This window comes from Salmo salar, chromosome ssa28 (assembly GCF_905237065.1).
Source record: "Salmo salar chromosome ssa28, Ssal_v3.1, whole genome shotgun sequence".
Lineage (NCBI taxonomy): Eukaryota > Metazoa > Chordata > Actinopteri > Salmoniformes > Salmonidae > Salmo > Salmo salar.
This window is the reverse complement of record NC_059469.1, coordinates 30,019,372-30,032,654: the sequence shown is the minus strand read 5'-3', so window position 1 is coordinate 30,032,654 and position 13,283 is coordinate 30,019,372. Positions and strand designations below refer to the sequence as shown.

At 42.2% G+C, this 13,283-nt stretch overlaps 1 protein-coding gene across 3 annotated transcripts in view; it reads right to left on the bottom strand.

The window, feature by feature from the left end:
* Positions 1–11,438, bottom strand: part of LOC106589860 (syntaxin-binding protein 4) — a 137,050-nt gene extending 125,612 nt beyond the window's left edge. For all 3 annotated transcript variants that reach the window (XR_006762559.1, XR_006762558.1, XM_014180263.2), the window contains exons 1-5: positions 11,212–11,438; positions 2,436–2,509; positions 1,981–2,076; positions 1,408–1,477; positions 808–882 (exon numbers count right to left, since the gene is read on the bottom strand). Coding sequence is in view for 1 of the 3 variants with exons in the window: in XM_014180263.2 (XP_014035738.1) it covers positions 808–882; positions 1,408–1,477; positions 1,981–2,076; positions 2,436–2,509; positions 11,212–11,267 (371 nt within the window). In the remaining 2 variants the exon portion in view is untranslated. The remainder of the gene's footprint in view (positions 1–807; positions 883–1,407; positions 1,478–1,980; positions 2,077–2,435; positions 2,510–11,211) is intronic.
* Positions 11,439–13,283: the final 1,845 nt, after the last annotated feature.

The window sequence follows — 13,283 nt, the reverse complement described above, 5'->3', positions numbered from 1 at the left end:
TCATATTGCAATATTTCACTCCCACATATCGTTTTGGAAATAAATAAATAAATAAAATGTGTACAGTACCAGTCAAAACGTTGGGAGAATGCCAAGAGTGTGCAAAGCTGTCATCAAGGCAAAGGGTGGCTACTTTGAAGAATCTTAAATATAAAATATATTTTGATTTGTTTAACACTTTTAGTGTTATTTCATAGTTTTGATGTCTTTACTATTATTCTACAATGAGAAAATAATAAAATAAAGAAAAACCCTTGAATGAGTGGGTGTGTCCAAACTTATGACTGGTACTATATATAATATATAATAATCATATACCAAATCAAACAAGACTAAGAAAGGCGAAACTTCTGATAAAATAAATAAAATACATGTAAAAGGGCAATTCCACCACTTTTCAACCTCCTCGTCATTATCTCCAGCACCATAACAGTGTCTATATTATGTGAAAACAGCCTATTTTCTATGTTCTGTGGTTAAAAAGAGAAGAAGAAAGGTCCTAAAAATGCCTCTGTGACCTGACAGGTTAGGATTAAAACTTAAAAAGAAAAACAGTGATTTTCAAAACCTGCAATGAGTTTCTAGCCAGAGAAAATGTATCTTCTCTCTCCCCACAACACCGCGAATCTCATAGTGTTTGAAAATCACTGTTTTTAAAATATCGTCATCGGGCAGAATTTGTTTTACTTTACATTTTTTCAATTTTCTATAAAGCGCTGTTATCACATATGTAGACACTGGTATTGTGCTGGAGATGAGGTTGAAAAGTGGTGGAATTTCCTTTTAAATAAAGTCAGGCTTGGCTACCTGCTTTCATCGTCTCTGGCAACCATCAGAGACATGTGATTGGAGGCTGACGCTGACCGGAGGATATCCACCGCCCTATAGGACCACAGGAGAGAGGAGAGCACTACACCCGGGTTCAGGAAATTATACGTCCCAAATGGCACCCTATTCCCTTTATAGTGCACTACTTTAGACCAGGGCCCATAGGGAATAGGGTGCACTACTTTTGACCAGGGCCCATAAGGAATAGGGTGCACTACTTTTGACCAGGGCCCATAGGGAATAGGGTGCACTACTTTTGACCAGGGCCCATAGGGAATAGGGTGCCATTTGGGATACACAGAACATGGTTATGGAACTGACATAACACCTTCAGTCATCGTCTCCTCTAGAGGTCGACCTCTAGTCACCTCTATGTAGAAAACTGTTGTTTTTTAATTCAATGTGTGGCATTCAAGTATTACTCCTGAGTTGAAAGACAAACACCAATGTAACATACTTTGCATAGCATCATTCCCACCTTAGGTTCAGAAGACCTAATGGCTAACGAATGATTAACAAACGACTAAACTCACATGACCTAATTATGGCCGAGTCTACCACTGTGCACTAATTACCTACCTCTCATTGGTTACTCCTCCTAAACTCATATTATTGACTTCCAAAATGAGGTCGCCCGTTCTAAGCCTCCCTGGAACACACAAATACACAGAGACAGAGAGAGAGAGAATGAGAGAGTGAAAGAGAGAGAGAGAGAACGAGAGAGAGAATGAAAGAGACAGCGAGAGAGAGAGAACGAGAGAGAATGAAAGAGACAGCGAGAGAAAGAGAGAGAAAGACAGTGAGAGAGAGAGTGAGAGACAGCGAGAGAGAAAGTGAAAGAGAGCGAGAGAGAGGGAACGAGAGAGAATGAAAGAAAGTGCGAGCGAGAGAATGAGAGAATGAAAGAGAGAGCGAGAGAGAGAGAGAGAGAGAGAGAGAGAGAGAGACAGTGAGAGAGAGAGAGAGAGAGAGACAGTGAGAGAGAGAGACAGGGAAAGAAAGCGAGAGAGAGAGACAGGGAAAGAAAGCGAGAGAGAGAGACAGGGAAAGAGAGCGAGAGAGGGAAAGAGAGAGAAAGAGAGAATAAGAAAGAGCATTTTGCCATCATCATCTGTAATAGAGGTTATTTATCAACATACAAAAGTAACGTACCATCCTGAGCAGCCAGCCCTCCCGGTAACACCCGCTTAATGAAGATCCCAAACTCCTCACGTGTCTGCTCTCTGTAGCCACCGATGATCTTCACCCCTGGATGAGGAACAAGAGATAGAAGCCTTATATGAACCACCAGTGGATAAAGGTTATAGGGGCAATCTATTAAGCAGATAGTACATTTTAGGGCAATTGCGAGGTACAATATCGGAGCTGCCACTATTTAGAATGTTGCGGTGCGTTAGCTCACTGCACAGCTCTTTTTGTGGTGGGAAATATCGCCCTTCGACTTGCTATAATAATAATTTGTTACTAGGGCCAGGAGTTTTTCCTTGACTACATAATCTGACCAGGGAAACCTCTGGGCCCCAGTTATAGCTGTATAAAACGTATATAGACTATAGCTACATCCATTCATAATGCATATCACATAAGAGGTCAAGTTGTATACTGACCCAGTCCTTTCTTGCAGTCGCAGAACTCCAGTCTCTCGATGGCCCGGTTGATGCCGTGAGGTCCCATGACGGTCCTGGAACACACAAACACCTTCTCTGTCACGTCACCCCAACGTTTACCCATTTAACGAATAAATATTCATTTAAACCCCTTCCTCGTGGATGGAAAGAGAAGGCTCATGACGGATAGAGGAAGAGAATGGAAGAGAGAAGGAAGATAGATAGAGAGGACACCTCTCACAGCCACATGGTTCATCGGATGAGCTTTCATCTCCGGTCTCAAGATGTAATTGAATCATTGTCCAAAGGATTTCGTTAGAATAGGTTCCCAGAGCCACACCAATATGTTCCATAACCAGCTGTGGACTGGCTTTACAGACGAGCTGGGATGAGATGGAGCCAGGGTCAGGAGCCGCCGAGGAGCCGCCGAGACTGAGTGTGTGTGTGTAGGGACTGTGTGGTCTACGGAGCCACCAAAGTGTCTGGCAAGTGTGTGAGGCGAGTGTGTGAGGTGAGTGTGGTCTTCCAGAGCGGCTGCAAGTGTGTGTGGAGAGTTTGTGTCGGTGCGTTCTGAGTATATGTGGGGTCAGAAGCAGCCGCCAGACACAGACTGACAGGGTTTCAGCATCAGGGGAAAAACAAAAACACACCGTCTCATCTCTTCACAGGGACTTTGACTGGCAGCATCACATCAGCTCAGGCTGTCCAGACCAATCTCCCTCTGAGCCATTCACGGCATTAAAATGCTTCATATGACAGTAATAACCAAGGACTTACCCAATCTGAAAAGATTTGTTGTTGAGAATTAATGCCATTATGCTGGACGTGTACATTGTATGAGGACGGTCAAAAGGTTTTCCAGGCCACATCATGCGATCAGGAAAAACTCTTGGCCTTAATTATATATATGTGTGTGTGTGTGTGTGTGTGTGTGTGTGTGTGTGTGTGTGTGTGTGTGTGTGTGTGTGTGTGTGTGTGTGTGTGTGTGTGTGTGTGTGTGTGTGTGTGTGTGTGTGTGTGTGTGTGTGTGTCAGTCATTGCATGCTGTGTCACCGATGGGAGTAAATGGTTTACAGCAGAAAAGCGCTTTTAGATATTTTCAATTATGAAAAAGTAATTACAGTCTAAACAGGTGCATTAGGTATTGGAAAACACTGCTGCCAATCTGCAGACCTGGGAGGACAGGACAGGGCTGGGAGGTAATCCTCTGGACAAACAGACAGATACAGGAAGAAACAGAGGACAAAGCTCTGGGTTCAAACTAGGGCATTGCATGACTACAGTCAATACAATTAATTTCAAATGTAGTTTACGCACATCCAATAACTTGCAAGTGCTGTGTACAAAAATACACGGCACTTATACCCAAACACTGATACCCAAACACTGATATCCAAACACTGATACCCAAACACTGATACCAAACACTGATAAATGCTCTGGCACAATAAACTGCGGGAGCCTTTATTATATTTTACAGTCAATACAACAGTACATCTGTGGTCCAGACAGTTGTGGCTGTATGCTGTTTACTTTCTCCATGTACTGCGGTTCCAACTATTGTCTTGACTTGAAAGCTTTCATAAGACTTCCTATCAGATGATCATTAATTGGGGCTTTCTTTTTCCAACAGCTGCTCGACCTCTGCGTTTAATCTATTGCCCTTCAGCTTGTGCAATTTACACAGCACCTGTTCTGTATACTTGGCGGCCAGACCTTTCACTAATTTGTGCTTTACTTGGATGACATTTGTTATGGATACAGGTATCCTGTGTGTGTATTTCTTTTCTCTCCTTCTCCCCTACTCACAGGTGGCAATCATCATTCCCTAATCAGAAGACACACCTGCTCCTTTTCTCTTAACCAATCACATCCCCTTTCCCTTGGTTTAAAAGTATCCCAAAGGGGATAACCAGCCAAGTCGCCCATGGGCCTACATTACCCGTAGGAAAACAGTGTCTAAATACCCTAGTTAGAACTGGGCGGACCACCCACTGTATTTTTGGTTAGTTAGCTAGCTGTTCTTAAAGCAGGCTAGACTAGCTTAGGGGTTTGTTTGGATATTTATTATTTCTTTCCTTGGGTCCAGCTCAGCCCCTTTTTCCCACACCCCATTTACCGTGTTTTTGAAATAAACCTGAATTTTTTGACGGTAGATTTAAGTTCTGTCTGGTTTTTCGTTCTCACTGTTACTTTTTCACTGGTGTGTTTCGCATGAGATATGTTACGGGTCTCGTTTCCATCCCCCCCTAGACTGCAGGGCAAAAGGGGTTCGTAACAACATTGGTCATGAAAAGAAACCACCTTTTTTCACCACAGGTACTGTACCAGAATCAAGCTCCAGTCCATGGACTTATAGGTTGTTGTGTTCATCAAATATCTCTTGTATATCTGTGTCGTGTTTGGACTATCATTAAATGTGAAGACTGTATATTATCAAATCAATTCTCTGTGCAATTTAATTATGCAATTAAACTAATCATGTAGCTTTAATTAACTAGGAAGTTGGGGCACCATGTAAAAATGTTGTTTAGTGTAAATTTCCCAAATGAAAATCTGAAGTTATATATCTTATCAAAACAGTCGCTCATTAATTATTATTACCTCATCAGTTCATTACTGAACATCGCAAACCCTTGGATATCTGTACGAATCCTAGCCTAAATCACGAATCAGCGATATACAAATTGGCTTAATTATTTATTTACTAAGTAACTAAATAATCACACAGAATTACATGAACAAACAGTAGACATTTGGGTTACTACATGATACAAAGAAAAGGTCCCTAGCTGATGATGCTGATATCACGGCTTAGTAGACAAAGGAAAGGGGTGGGGACTGAGAGAGCGGGAAAGACAAAATGGATTCACTGCACACAATTGATAATTATATTCATTGAAATGCTAATACTTTACACATGAACGCTCATTCGAGAATAATTGCAATGTATAGATTTACGCTCATATGTCGTTGTTGTCTTCTCTGTTGGAATCGCTGGTCCGTCTGCTGGAGAGTCAGTTCATCAGAGAGTCTCTGGTTAACTTTCCAAGAAGTCACAATGTCTTTCGTGGTTGTAGCTTTCTCCGCGGCTCTGGATAGTGCCTGTTGTAATGGATACATCAGGCCTACAGATGGTCATTGCATAGAATAGATGCTTCTGCGGTTGTCGGTAATCTTTTACTAGATTTACGTACTTTCCAGCTGCAGATTAGTAATTATAGGTCTAAGATTTGCTCTTATTCTTTAGTGATCGATTAGTTTCAGAGTTGAACCATTTCCAGCCGTGTAGCCACATCTACAGCTGTATGGTCTCCGTGGCCTATAGAATTGTAGCCAAAATTCCTTTGTCCTCTCACTATGGTGTACCGGCCTCAGAACATTAACATGCAATAAATGGACTTTGGGACAATAGGTTTCGTCAGCCACAATGGTGATAATGACAATAGATGGAATATGAAAATGAATGGGCCGGCAGGTAGCTTAGTGGTTAGAACGTTGGCCAGTAACCGAAAGGTTGCGAGATCGAATCCCTGAGCTGACAAGGTAAAAATCTGTCATTCTGCCCGTGAACAAGGCAGTTAACCCACTGTTCATAGGCCATCATTGTAAATAAGAATTTGTTCTTAACTGACTTAAATATAAAATTAATGTCATTTTTGTTATGTTATTAAAAGTTAAAGGACGATGTTATAACAAAAACATGTTTTTGTGAAGATAAAATGTGGAGTTAGTTGTCTAAATTGGATCTCAGTCAAATCCAGACCTTGCCTCGTAACTTGGTATGCCCAGAGAATTGCCCTAAAGGCGGAAATGCCCATTTCTGACCCGAGGGTATAAAACATGTGAGTTAAGAATTAACATATCAGACTAAGTGACCCTGAGCTGCAGCCAAGGTCTGAGTGGTCAGCAAACCCAAAACGCAACACGAGGTTGAAGAAGACAAAGGAACCTTTAACAACCTATGCTACGGACGAGTAGCTGTATCTAAAGGGGGTGAATTCAAGCAGGACCACCCGGTGGGAGTTACACCCGGTAACCGAAGACAGACCGTCATCAGAGAAGTCGGAATCCGGTCCACGCAGAGACACCCCGTTGGAGACTTTCAACACGTAATTACATCATTATATTCTGACCCATAAGAGCGGCAGTTCGGGGCAAGGTTAGGGTTAAAATAAGCATAGCTGACAAATGCACCCAAGTGTGTTTTTCTCCCCATTTTGTGTAACACGTTTCATATTGTGATGGTCCGCTAGGGACCTGTTATCGTACTAACTTCTAATCAATAGCCTAGACTGTGTGTTTGTGTATCTTATATGATCATTTTAGCATAAATAATCAACTCAATTGGTGTGGTACGGACTTATTTGGCGAGATTCGGGTTTGTGCAGATTCCCGGATTATGCGACGTTCAGAATGAGACTGTAGAGGAAATTGATTAATTAGCGACTGTTGTAAAATCGATATTCTGATATTCTTTGAGTTAATTTGGGAAATAGAAACTCAATAAAGCTAAAACGTTCCCATGGTGCCACAGGTTAATGAGTTAATAATTGCCTTATTCATTTAATCACATAATTATAAACCATTAATCATTCGACGAGCAGCAGTCATCACATTAATCAATACAACTTCACCACAGAGTTGAACAAAGAGAAGCTCTTTGTTCCATAGGTTTCTTCCCTCTCTCTTTCTTCTTGACCAGGGGGAAGAGAGTCTCTGCCAGGAATTTATGACCTGTTGTTAAGTCATAAAACTTGGTGGGAGAGAGAGTGAGAGAGGGGGGAGCCACGATATACACCCCAAAGAGCCATATCGTGACATCTGCTACATGTGCTGACTAATCAAAACATGACCTGGTCTCTAAAAAAAAAGTTTAAAATATCACCTGGTCAGACCATTACTCCAGTTCCAGTTGTCTGATAGGTACTGTTTGGCGTAGCACAGAATTTTTGACCAACCTTAACTTGTCGATACTTCCTCAATTCCTGACTTGGAAGACAACCAATGTCTTCTAAAAGTCCATGTCTAGTTTCAGGGGGTTTGTTTGAATTTAGAAAATGCTCCGTTATTAAATGTAATTTATTTTTTGCTCCATGAAGTAATCCAACAATTTGTACGCTGCCATCTTGTCTATTCCAAATCTTCCCTCATTATTGAGACAGGTGGTTGTCATACTCAAAGTGCTGCATGTCATGATGATGTCTCAATCAACGAGAGAAGATTTTAAATAGACAAGATGGCGTCGTACACATTGTTGGATTACTTCATTAAGCAAAAAACTGATTTCATTTCATAACGGAGCATTAGACAACTAGACATGGACGTTTAGAAGACATTGGTTGTCTTGCAAGTCGAGAATTGAGGAAGTATCACCAAGGTTGGTTGAAAATTCTCTGTGCTATGCCAAACAGTACCTAACCTGTAACGGCTAATGTAGCGTCACAATTGCCTGTTACAAACTGCTAGATAATAAATGCCTTGTCATAGCAGACCTACTCACATTTGCTATCCTATAGCTTTCATCATCCAACACCCTGTCAGCTTATGGACCGATTTAGAGTTGAGGAATGCTTTTACAACAGATCCCTGCGTAACTAAAGCATGTGCATAAATCTTTCATTGATGTCAATGGGAAAATTATATATAAATACTCAGAAGTTCACGGAGTGTCGTCATGTTTGTCTCTGACCTGCTCATGACCCTGGAAGTAGCAGAGGAAAAGGGTTCAGCTAGAGGTTAACACTCCAGATTTAGGAAGAGCTGACCTGGTTTCCTGAGTTTCCGTCAGCGGCAGCCGCTGATTGGCTGAATTCCCGGAGCACCAGGTGGTTGGCGTTGTCAACAAAGCATTATGACAGAAATATGATGACAAGTTTTCGAACTACCGGTAGTTTCTTTGAGAAGATATATAAAGCGATCTGTGAATTTGAACAACAGCATAACTACACCTATTTCCATCTTGCATGTCAAAAAACCGAATGACTACTGCTGTACATGCTGCCACTGTTTTGAACGGATTAGATTGTGCTAGAACGAGCAGCAAGCTCATGAACAAACGAGTGCACCAGGGAGAATGGTCATCACTAGTTACCACAGCTACAGAGTCATAAACACAGCCTATTTCTACAATTTCTTCTTCTTTAAAACCAACCCTAATAACATTAACCACACTGCTAACCTTATGCCTAACCCTAGCCTTAAATTAAAACCAAAAGGCTCATTTTTTTTTCATGAATTTTTACAATATGGCTGTGGTTAATGGATACCAGGGAGAACGCAACAAGCATGCAGATGCAATAAGTGAAAGCATGATCTAACTGGGGATAGCTAGCTAACATATTGTCACAAAGCATGATCTTCTAGCCAGGTAACTTTCATTCTGAAATAACTTCATATTTCAGAGTTAGTCAGATATTAGTTTAGAAAGAGTTGAAATTGGCATGGAAAGGGAAAAAGGGATACCTAGTCAGTTGTACAACTGAATGCATGGTAGACATACCCATTTTAGCGCCTCAGGGAGGTCCATTTACTTTGTGCTGTTATGATTTATGCTGCAGTTCGCCCTGATAGAAAATACCTGGTAAAACAATCCAAGCAATGTTCACGGAGGTGGAGCTGCTGTTGACAGTCACTGAGGGGCAAAGTAGTAAGTAACTGAACAGATTGTTTTGAACAATATATTTTTCAAACAGGAAAATGTACACATTTACTGCACTTTCATGAGCATTTAATACATAAACCAATAATTATATAATCTATATTTTTCTTTAAATAAAAATATATTCACTTTTTTTTTTACCCGTCACATATTATTAATTTTGACCAATCACAAGTGGGATACCGCCCCTAACACCGTAATAGACATGCCACCTCTGGTTTCCGTTCATGAAGGAATAGAGGGAAGAGGTATTTTCTATGGCCCGTCTCTGCCCTGCTCATGACCATGGAAGTAGCAGAGGAAAAGGGTTCAACAAGAGGTTAACACTCCAGATTAAGGAAGAGCTGACCTGGTTTCCTGAGGTTCCTCTCTCTGCCTCTTCTTTCCCTTCCTATTGACTACTCTTGTTTCATCATTACCACCTCCTTTCCTTTCATTTACTCTCCTGTCCTTCTTCCCTTCCATTCTTTCCTCTCCTGTCATTTCTGTGTCCTCTCCCCCATTTCCCCTCCCATATTGTCCTCTTCTTTCCTCCGTCCTCTACTCTTCCCCATCCCCGTTCACAACAAAAGCCCACATTTCTAAATTTAGCCCAGGAGATTACACTAACCAATAGACAAATGGCCAAGACAGACTCCGAAGGCTCATAGCAAGATCACTAAACAGCTGTTGTTCCTGTAGCCTACAAAAGGACCATAATGTATTCACCCATATTTGTTTTATATAGCCTACAGTGTCACATACACACTGTATAACCCTTTACAATCAATAAACACTACAATAGACAATTGTAGTGAGTGGGTCATTGTACACACAAAAAAATAAAGGTTCTTATATGGTTCTTCCTCAGCTCTTAATGTTCCTTGCCCGATAAATAACCTTTTGAGTTAACTGTGGGGTTCTTGAGTGGCATCTACAGTTCTTCAGAATTCTAAAAGGTTCTTGTGTGTATTGAAGCCTGCAGATGTGTACCTTTCATAGTACACAGCAAATTGGCCAATCCTATTGTTTTTACGGTCATTTATTGGCAGCCAGTTACCTGTAAGTTACTGTAAAAAAAAAAAAGGTACAGTATGTTAACGTAAATTGTAAATGTACAGTAATTTACTGTTAAATCAAAGTTTATTCTGTATTTACAGTAACATACTATACTTTTTGCGGGGAGTAATTCATGTAACTTACTGCCATAAGCTACCATAAGAACAGGATTTTTTTGTTTTCCAGTGTATGAGTTTCAGGCCACTGTATTAGGGTACAACTAGGCCCTCAAAAGAAGGCATTATGAAATATGCATTGTATTTTCTTAAAATTACATTTTAATTACAACATATTCACTTAGGATCTCACTTGGTGAAGGCAAAAGGACTGAAAATTAAAGAATGCAACAACCACAGTCATGGGTGGTACTGGTAACTCTAAATTCACTCCAAAGGCACCCTGGGAAATATGCAAATAAGCTTAAAACCCTACAGCAGGGCTATTGAATTCCAGTCCTGGAGGATTTTTGTATGGTTCTTCAGAGACACTAAAATAGTTCCCCTATGGCATTGCTCTCAATAACCTTATTTGGTTCCTAATTGCACCTTTATTTATAAGAATGTAGTGAGTTACTTGCGGAGTGGCGACGGAACAGTTAGAACAAACATGTAACTGATCACTTAATACGGGCTAATCTGTCTTCCCTTCATCCTCCTGCTGTGACAGGACTGGCCAGGAGCGGTCACAGGGCTCCAGCTGCTATAGGCCATTTATAAACCTCCGTCTATAGGATACACTTCCATCTCTAACTCTACATATGTAGTGCAGCTAAACTCGTTCATTACAGCACTGCAAAGAACAGTCAAGTAAACATACACATTAAGGCTCCCTTGTTGCTTCCCCTGCACAAGTCTCTGAGCAACACACACACACACACACGCACGCACACACCTCCTTGTACTGTAAAGCTCAACAGAGGTGAAAGGAAGTAGAATTTTAGATGCAACGAAAAGTAAATTACTGTACATATTTTCACCCTTCAATTTAAAAAATGACTTAAAAAGAGAAACTAGATTAAGAGTGAAGAAGAGGGAGATTAAGCAAATAGAGGGAAAACAAATTGAAAGAGGGACATACCAGTATAGCAGAGATAGCCCATCGAATCGTTCTGCCTCCTTAGGCAGTAGTGCCATCGCACAGAAAGAGAGACTGAATCACTTTCTCAAACACACACAGACAGGGAGATAAAAACACACCCCCACACAGACACACACACATAAATATTACAGAGCCATGGGAGATGAGAGCAGTCAGTTGTTTGGAGAGAGATGAGACACTAGCAGTTTAAACAGTTGGAAGAGAGAGAGAGAGAGAGAGAGAGAGAGATTGAAATCCGCCGTGTCAGAGACAGAACACGCCTGCCTATCTTTACCACTAATCCCTCCTGATACGCGTCCATCACGCACTGCTTGCGCCTCGCCTCTCTTTCCACTGTCGCCGGGAGTCAGGGAGACACACACCACACAATCTAAGAAACATACCCACAGTCACACATCCACACACTCAAACTGACGACGTACCTCTTTCCAATCAGCAATCAGGGAGAGACAGAGGGACTGAAAGGAGGGAGAACAGAAAAACAAATAGGTCAAAGTACACATCCATGCAATTACAGCTATTAGGAAGAGAAAGATGGGTAACACTTTATTTGGATACCCCGTTCTCCCCAATTAAGGTGCAACCTCCTGTGCTTACCCCTTACCCTAACCCCAGGGCCGGCACTAGCCTTCACATGATTACCGTAATTCATGGAGGCACCACCCTGTTATAGTTTACTTGTTCATTAAATCAGGGGTTTATTTATTAGTCAGATTCCATTGCAAAATGTTTTGTCTGTTGCAAAATGTTTTGCAAAAGAAAATTGTTTACTCTGTTTGCTTCTGTTCGGTTCCTGGAGTAAACATAACAAAACGGGGAGGGACCATAGAGATAGATAGAGGACTCATCTTTTTTAATTTGTGCCATTATAGCGTCTATGATCATCATGGACAGCGCCATTGTCACGGTTGTCATAAGGATTAGACCAAAATGCAGCGGAAATGTGTATACTCATCTTCTTCTTATTTTGAAGAAGGAGAAACAAATAAATACGTATACAAAAAAAAAACTAAACAGTCCTGTCAGGTGCACAAACACTAAACAAGGAACAACTACCCACAAAATCCCATAGAAAACACACCGCCTCTTAAATAGGACCTTCAATTAGAAGCAACTGCTTCCAATAGAAGGTCAACCCCATTAACTAAACATAGAAATAGAAAGACTAGAACGAACATAGAAATATACTAACATAGAACATTAACCACAAACCCCGAAACACATAAAACAAACACCCCTCTTACATAAGAACACAGCCCAACAAACCCCGAAACACTCTAAACAAACACCCCCTGCCACGTCCTGACCAAACTACAATAACAAATAACCCGTTTACTGGTCAGGACGTGACAGTACCCCCCCCCCCCCCAAAAAGGTGCAGACCCTGGATGCACCTCAAACAAAGAAATAAATAAATAAACCCCCCCAAAAAAAAATCCCAAACAAAAGGGAGGGTGGCCACCGTCACCAACGGTTATTGTGCTACACCCCCCCCACCAACCTGCTCCTACGGAGGTGGCTCAGGCTCCGGCCTTACTCCCCTACCTAACCTGTCCACCCACGCTAAATACTTATTCAATTTTACCCCTCCCGAAGTCTCTGGGTTATGGCGCATCGCTGAAGACCTCGGGCTGATGTGCGACGCTGGAGACCTCGGGCTGATGCACGTCGCTGGAGACCTCGGGCTGAAGGGCAACTCTGGGAGCTCCGGACTGTAGGGCGACTTTGGCTGCGCCGATTCCGGACTGGAGGGCGACTCTCTCGGTTCCGGACTGTGGGCCGTCTCTCTCGGTTCCGGACTGTGGGCCGTCTCTCTCGGCTCCGGACTGTGGGCCGTCTCTCTCGGCTCCGGACTGTGGGCCGTCTCTCTCTACGGGGCACTGTCGCCGGAAGCTCTGGACGGGGCACTGTCGCCGGACACTCTGGACGGGGCACTGTCGCCGGACACTCTGGACGAGGCACTGTCGCCGGACACTCTGGACGAGGCACTGTCGCCGGACACTCTGGACGAGGCACTGTCGCCGGACACTTTGGACGAGGCACTGTCGCCG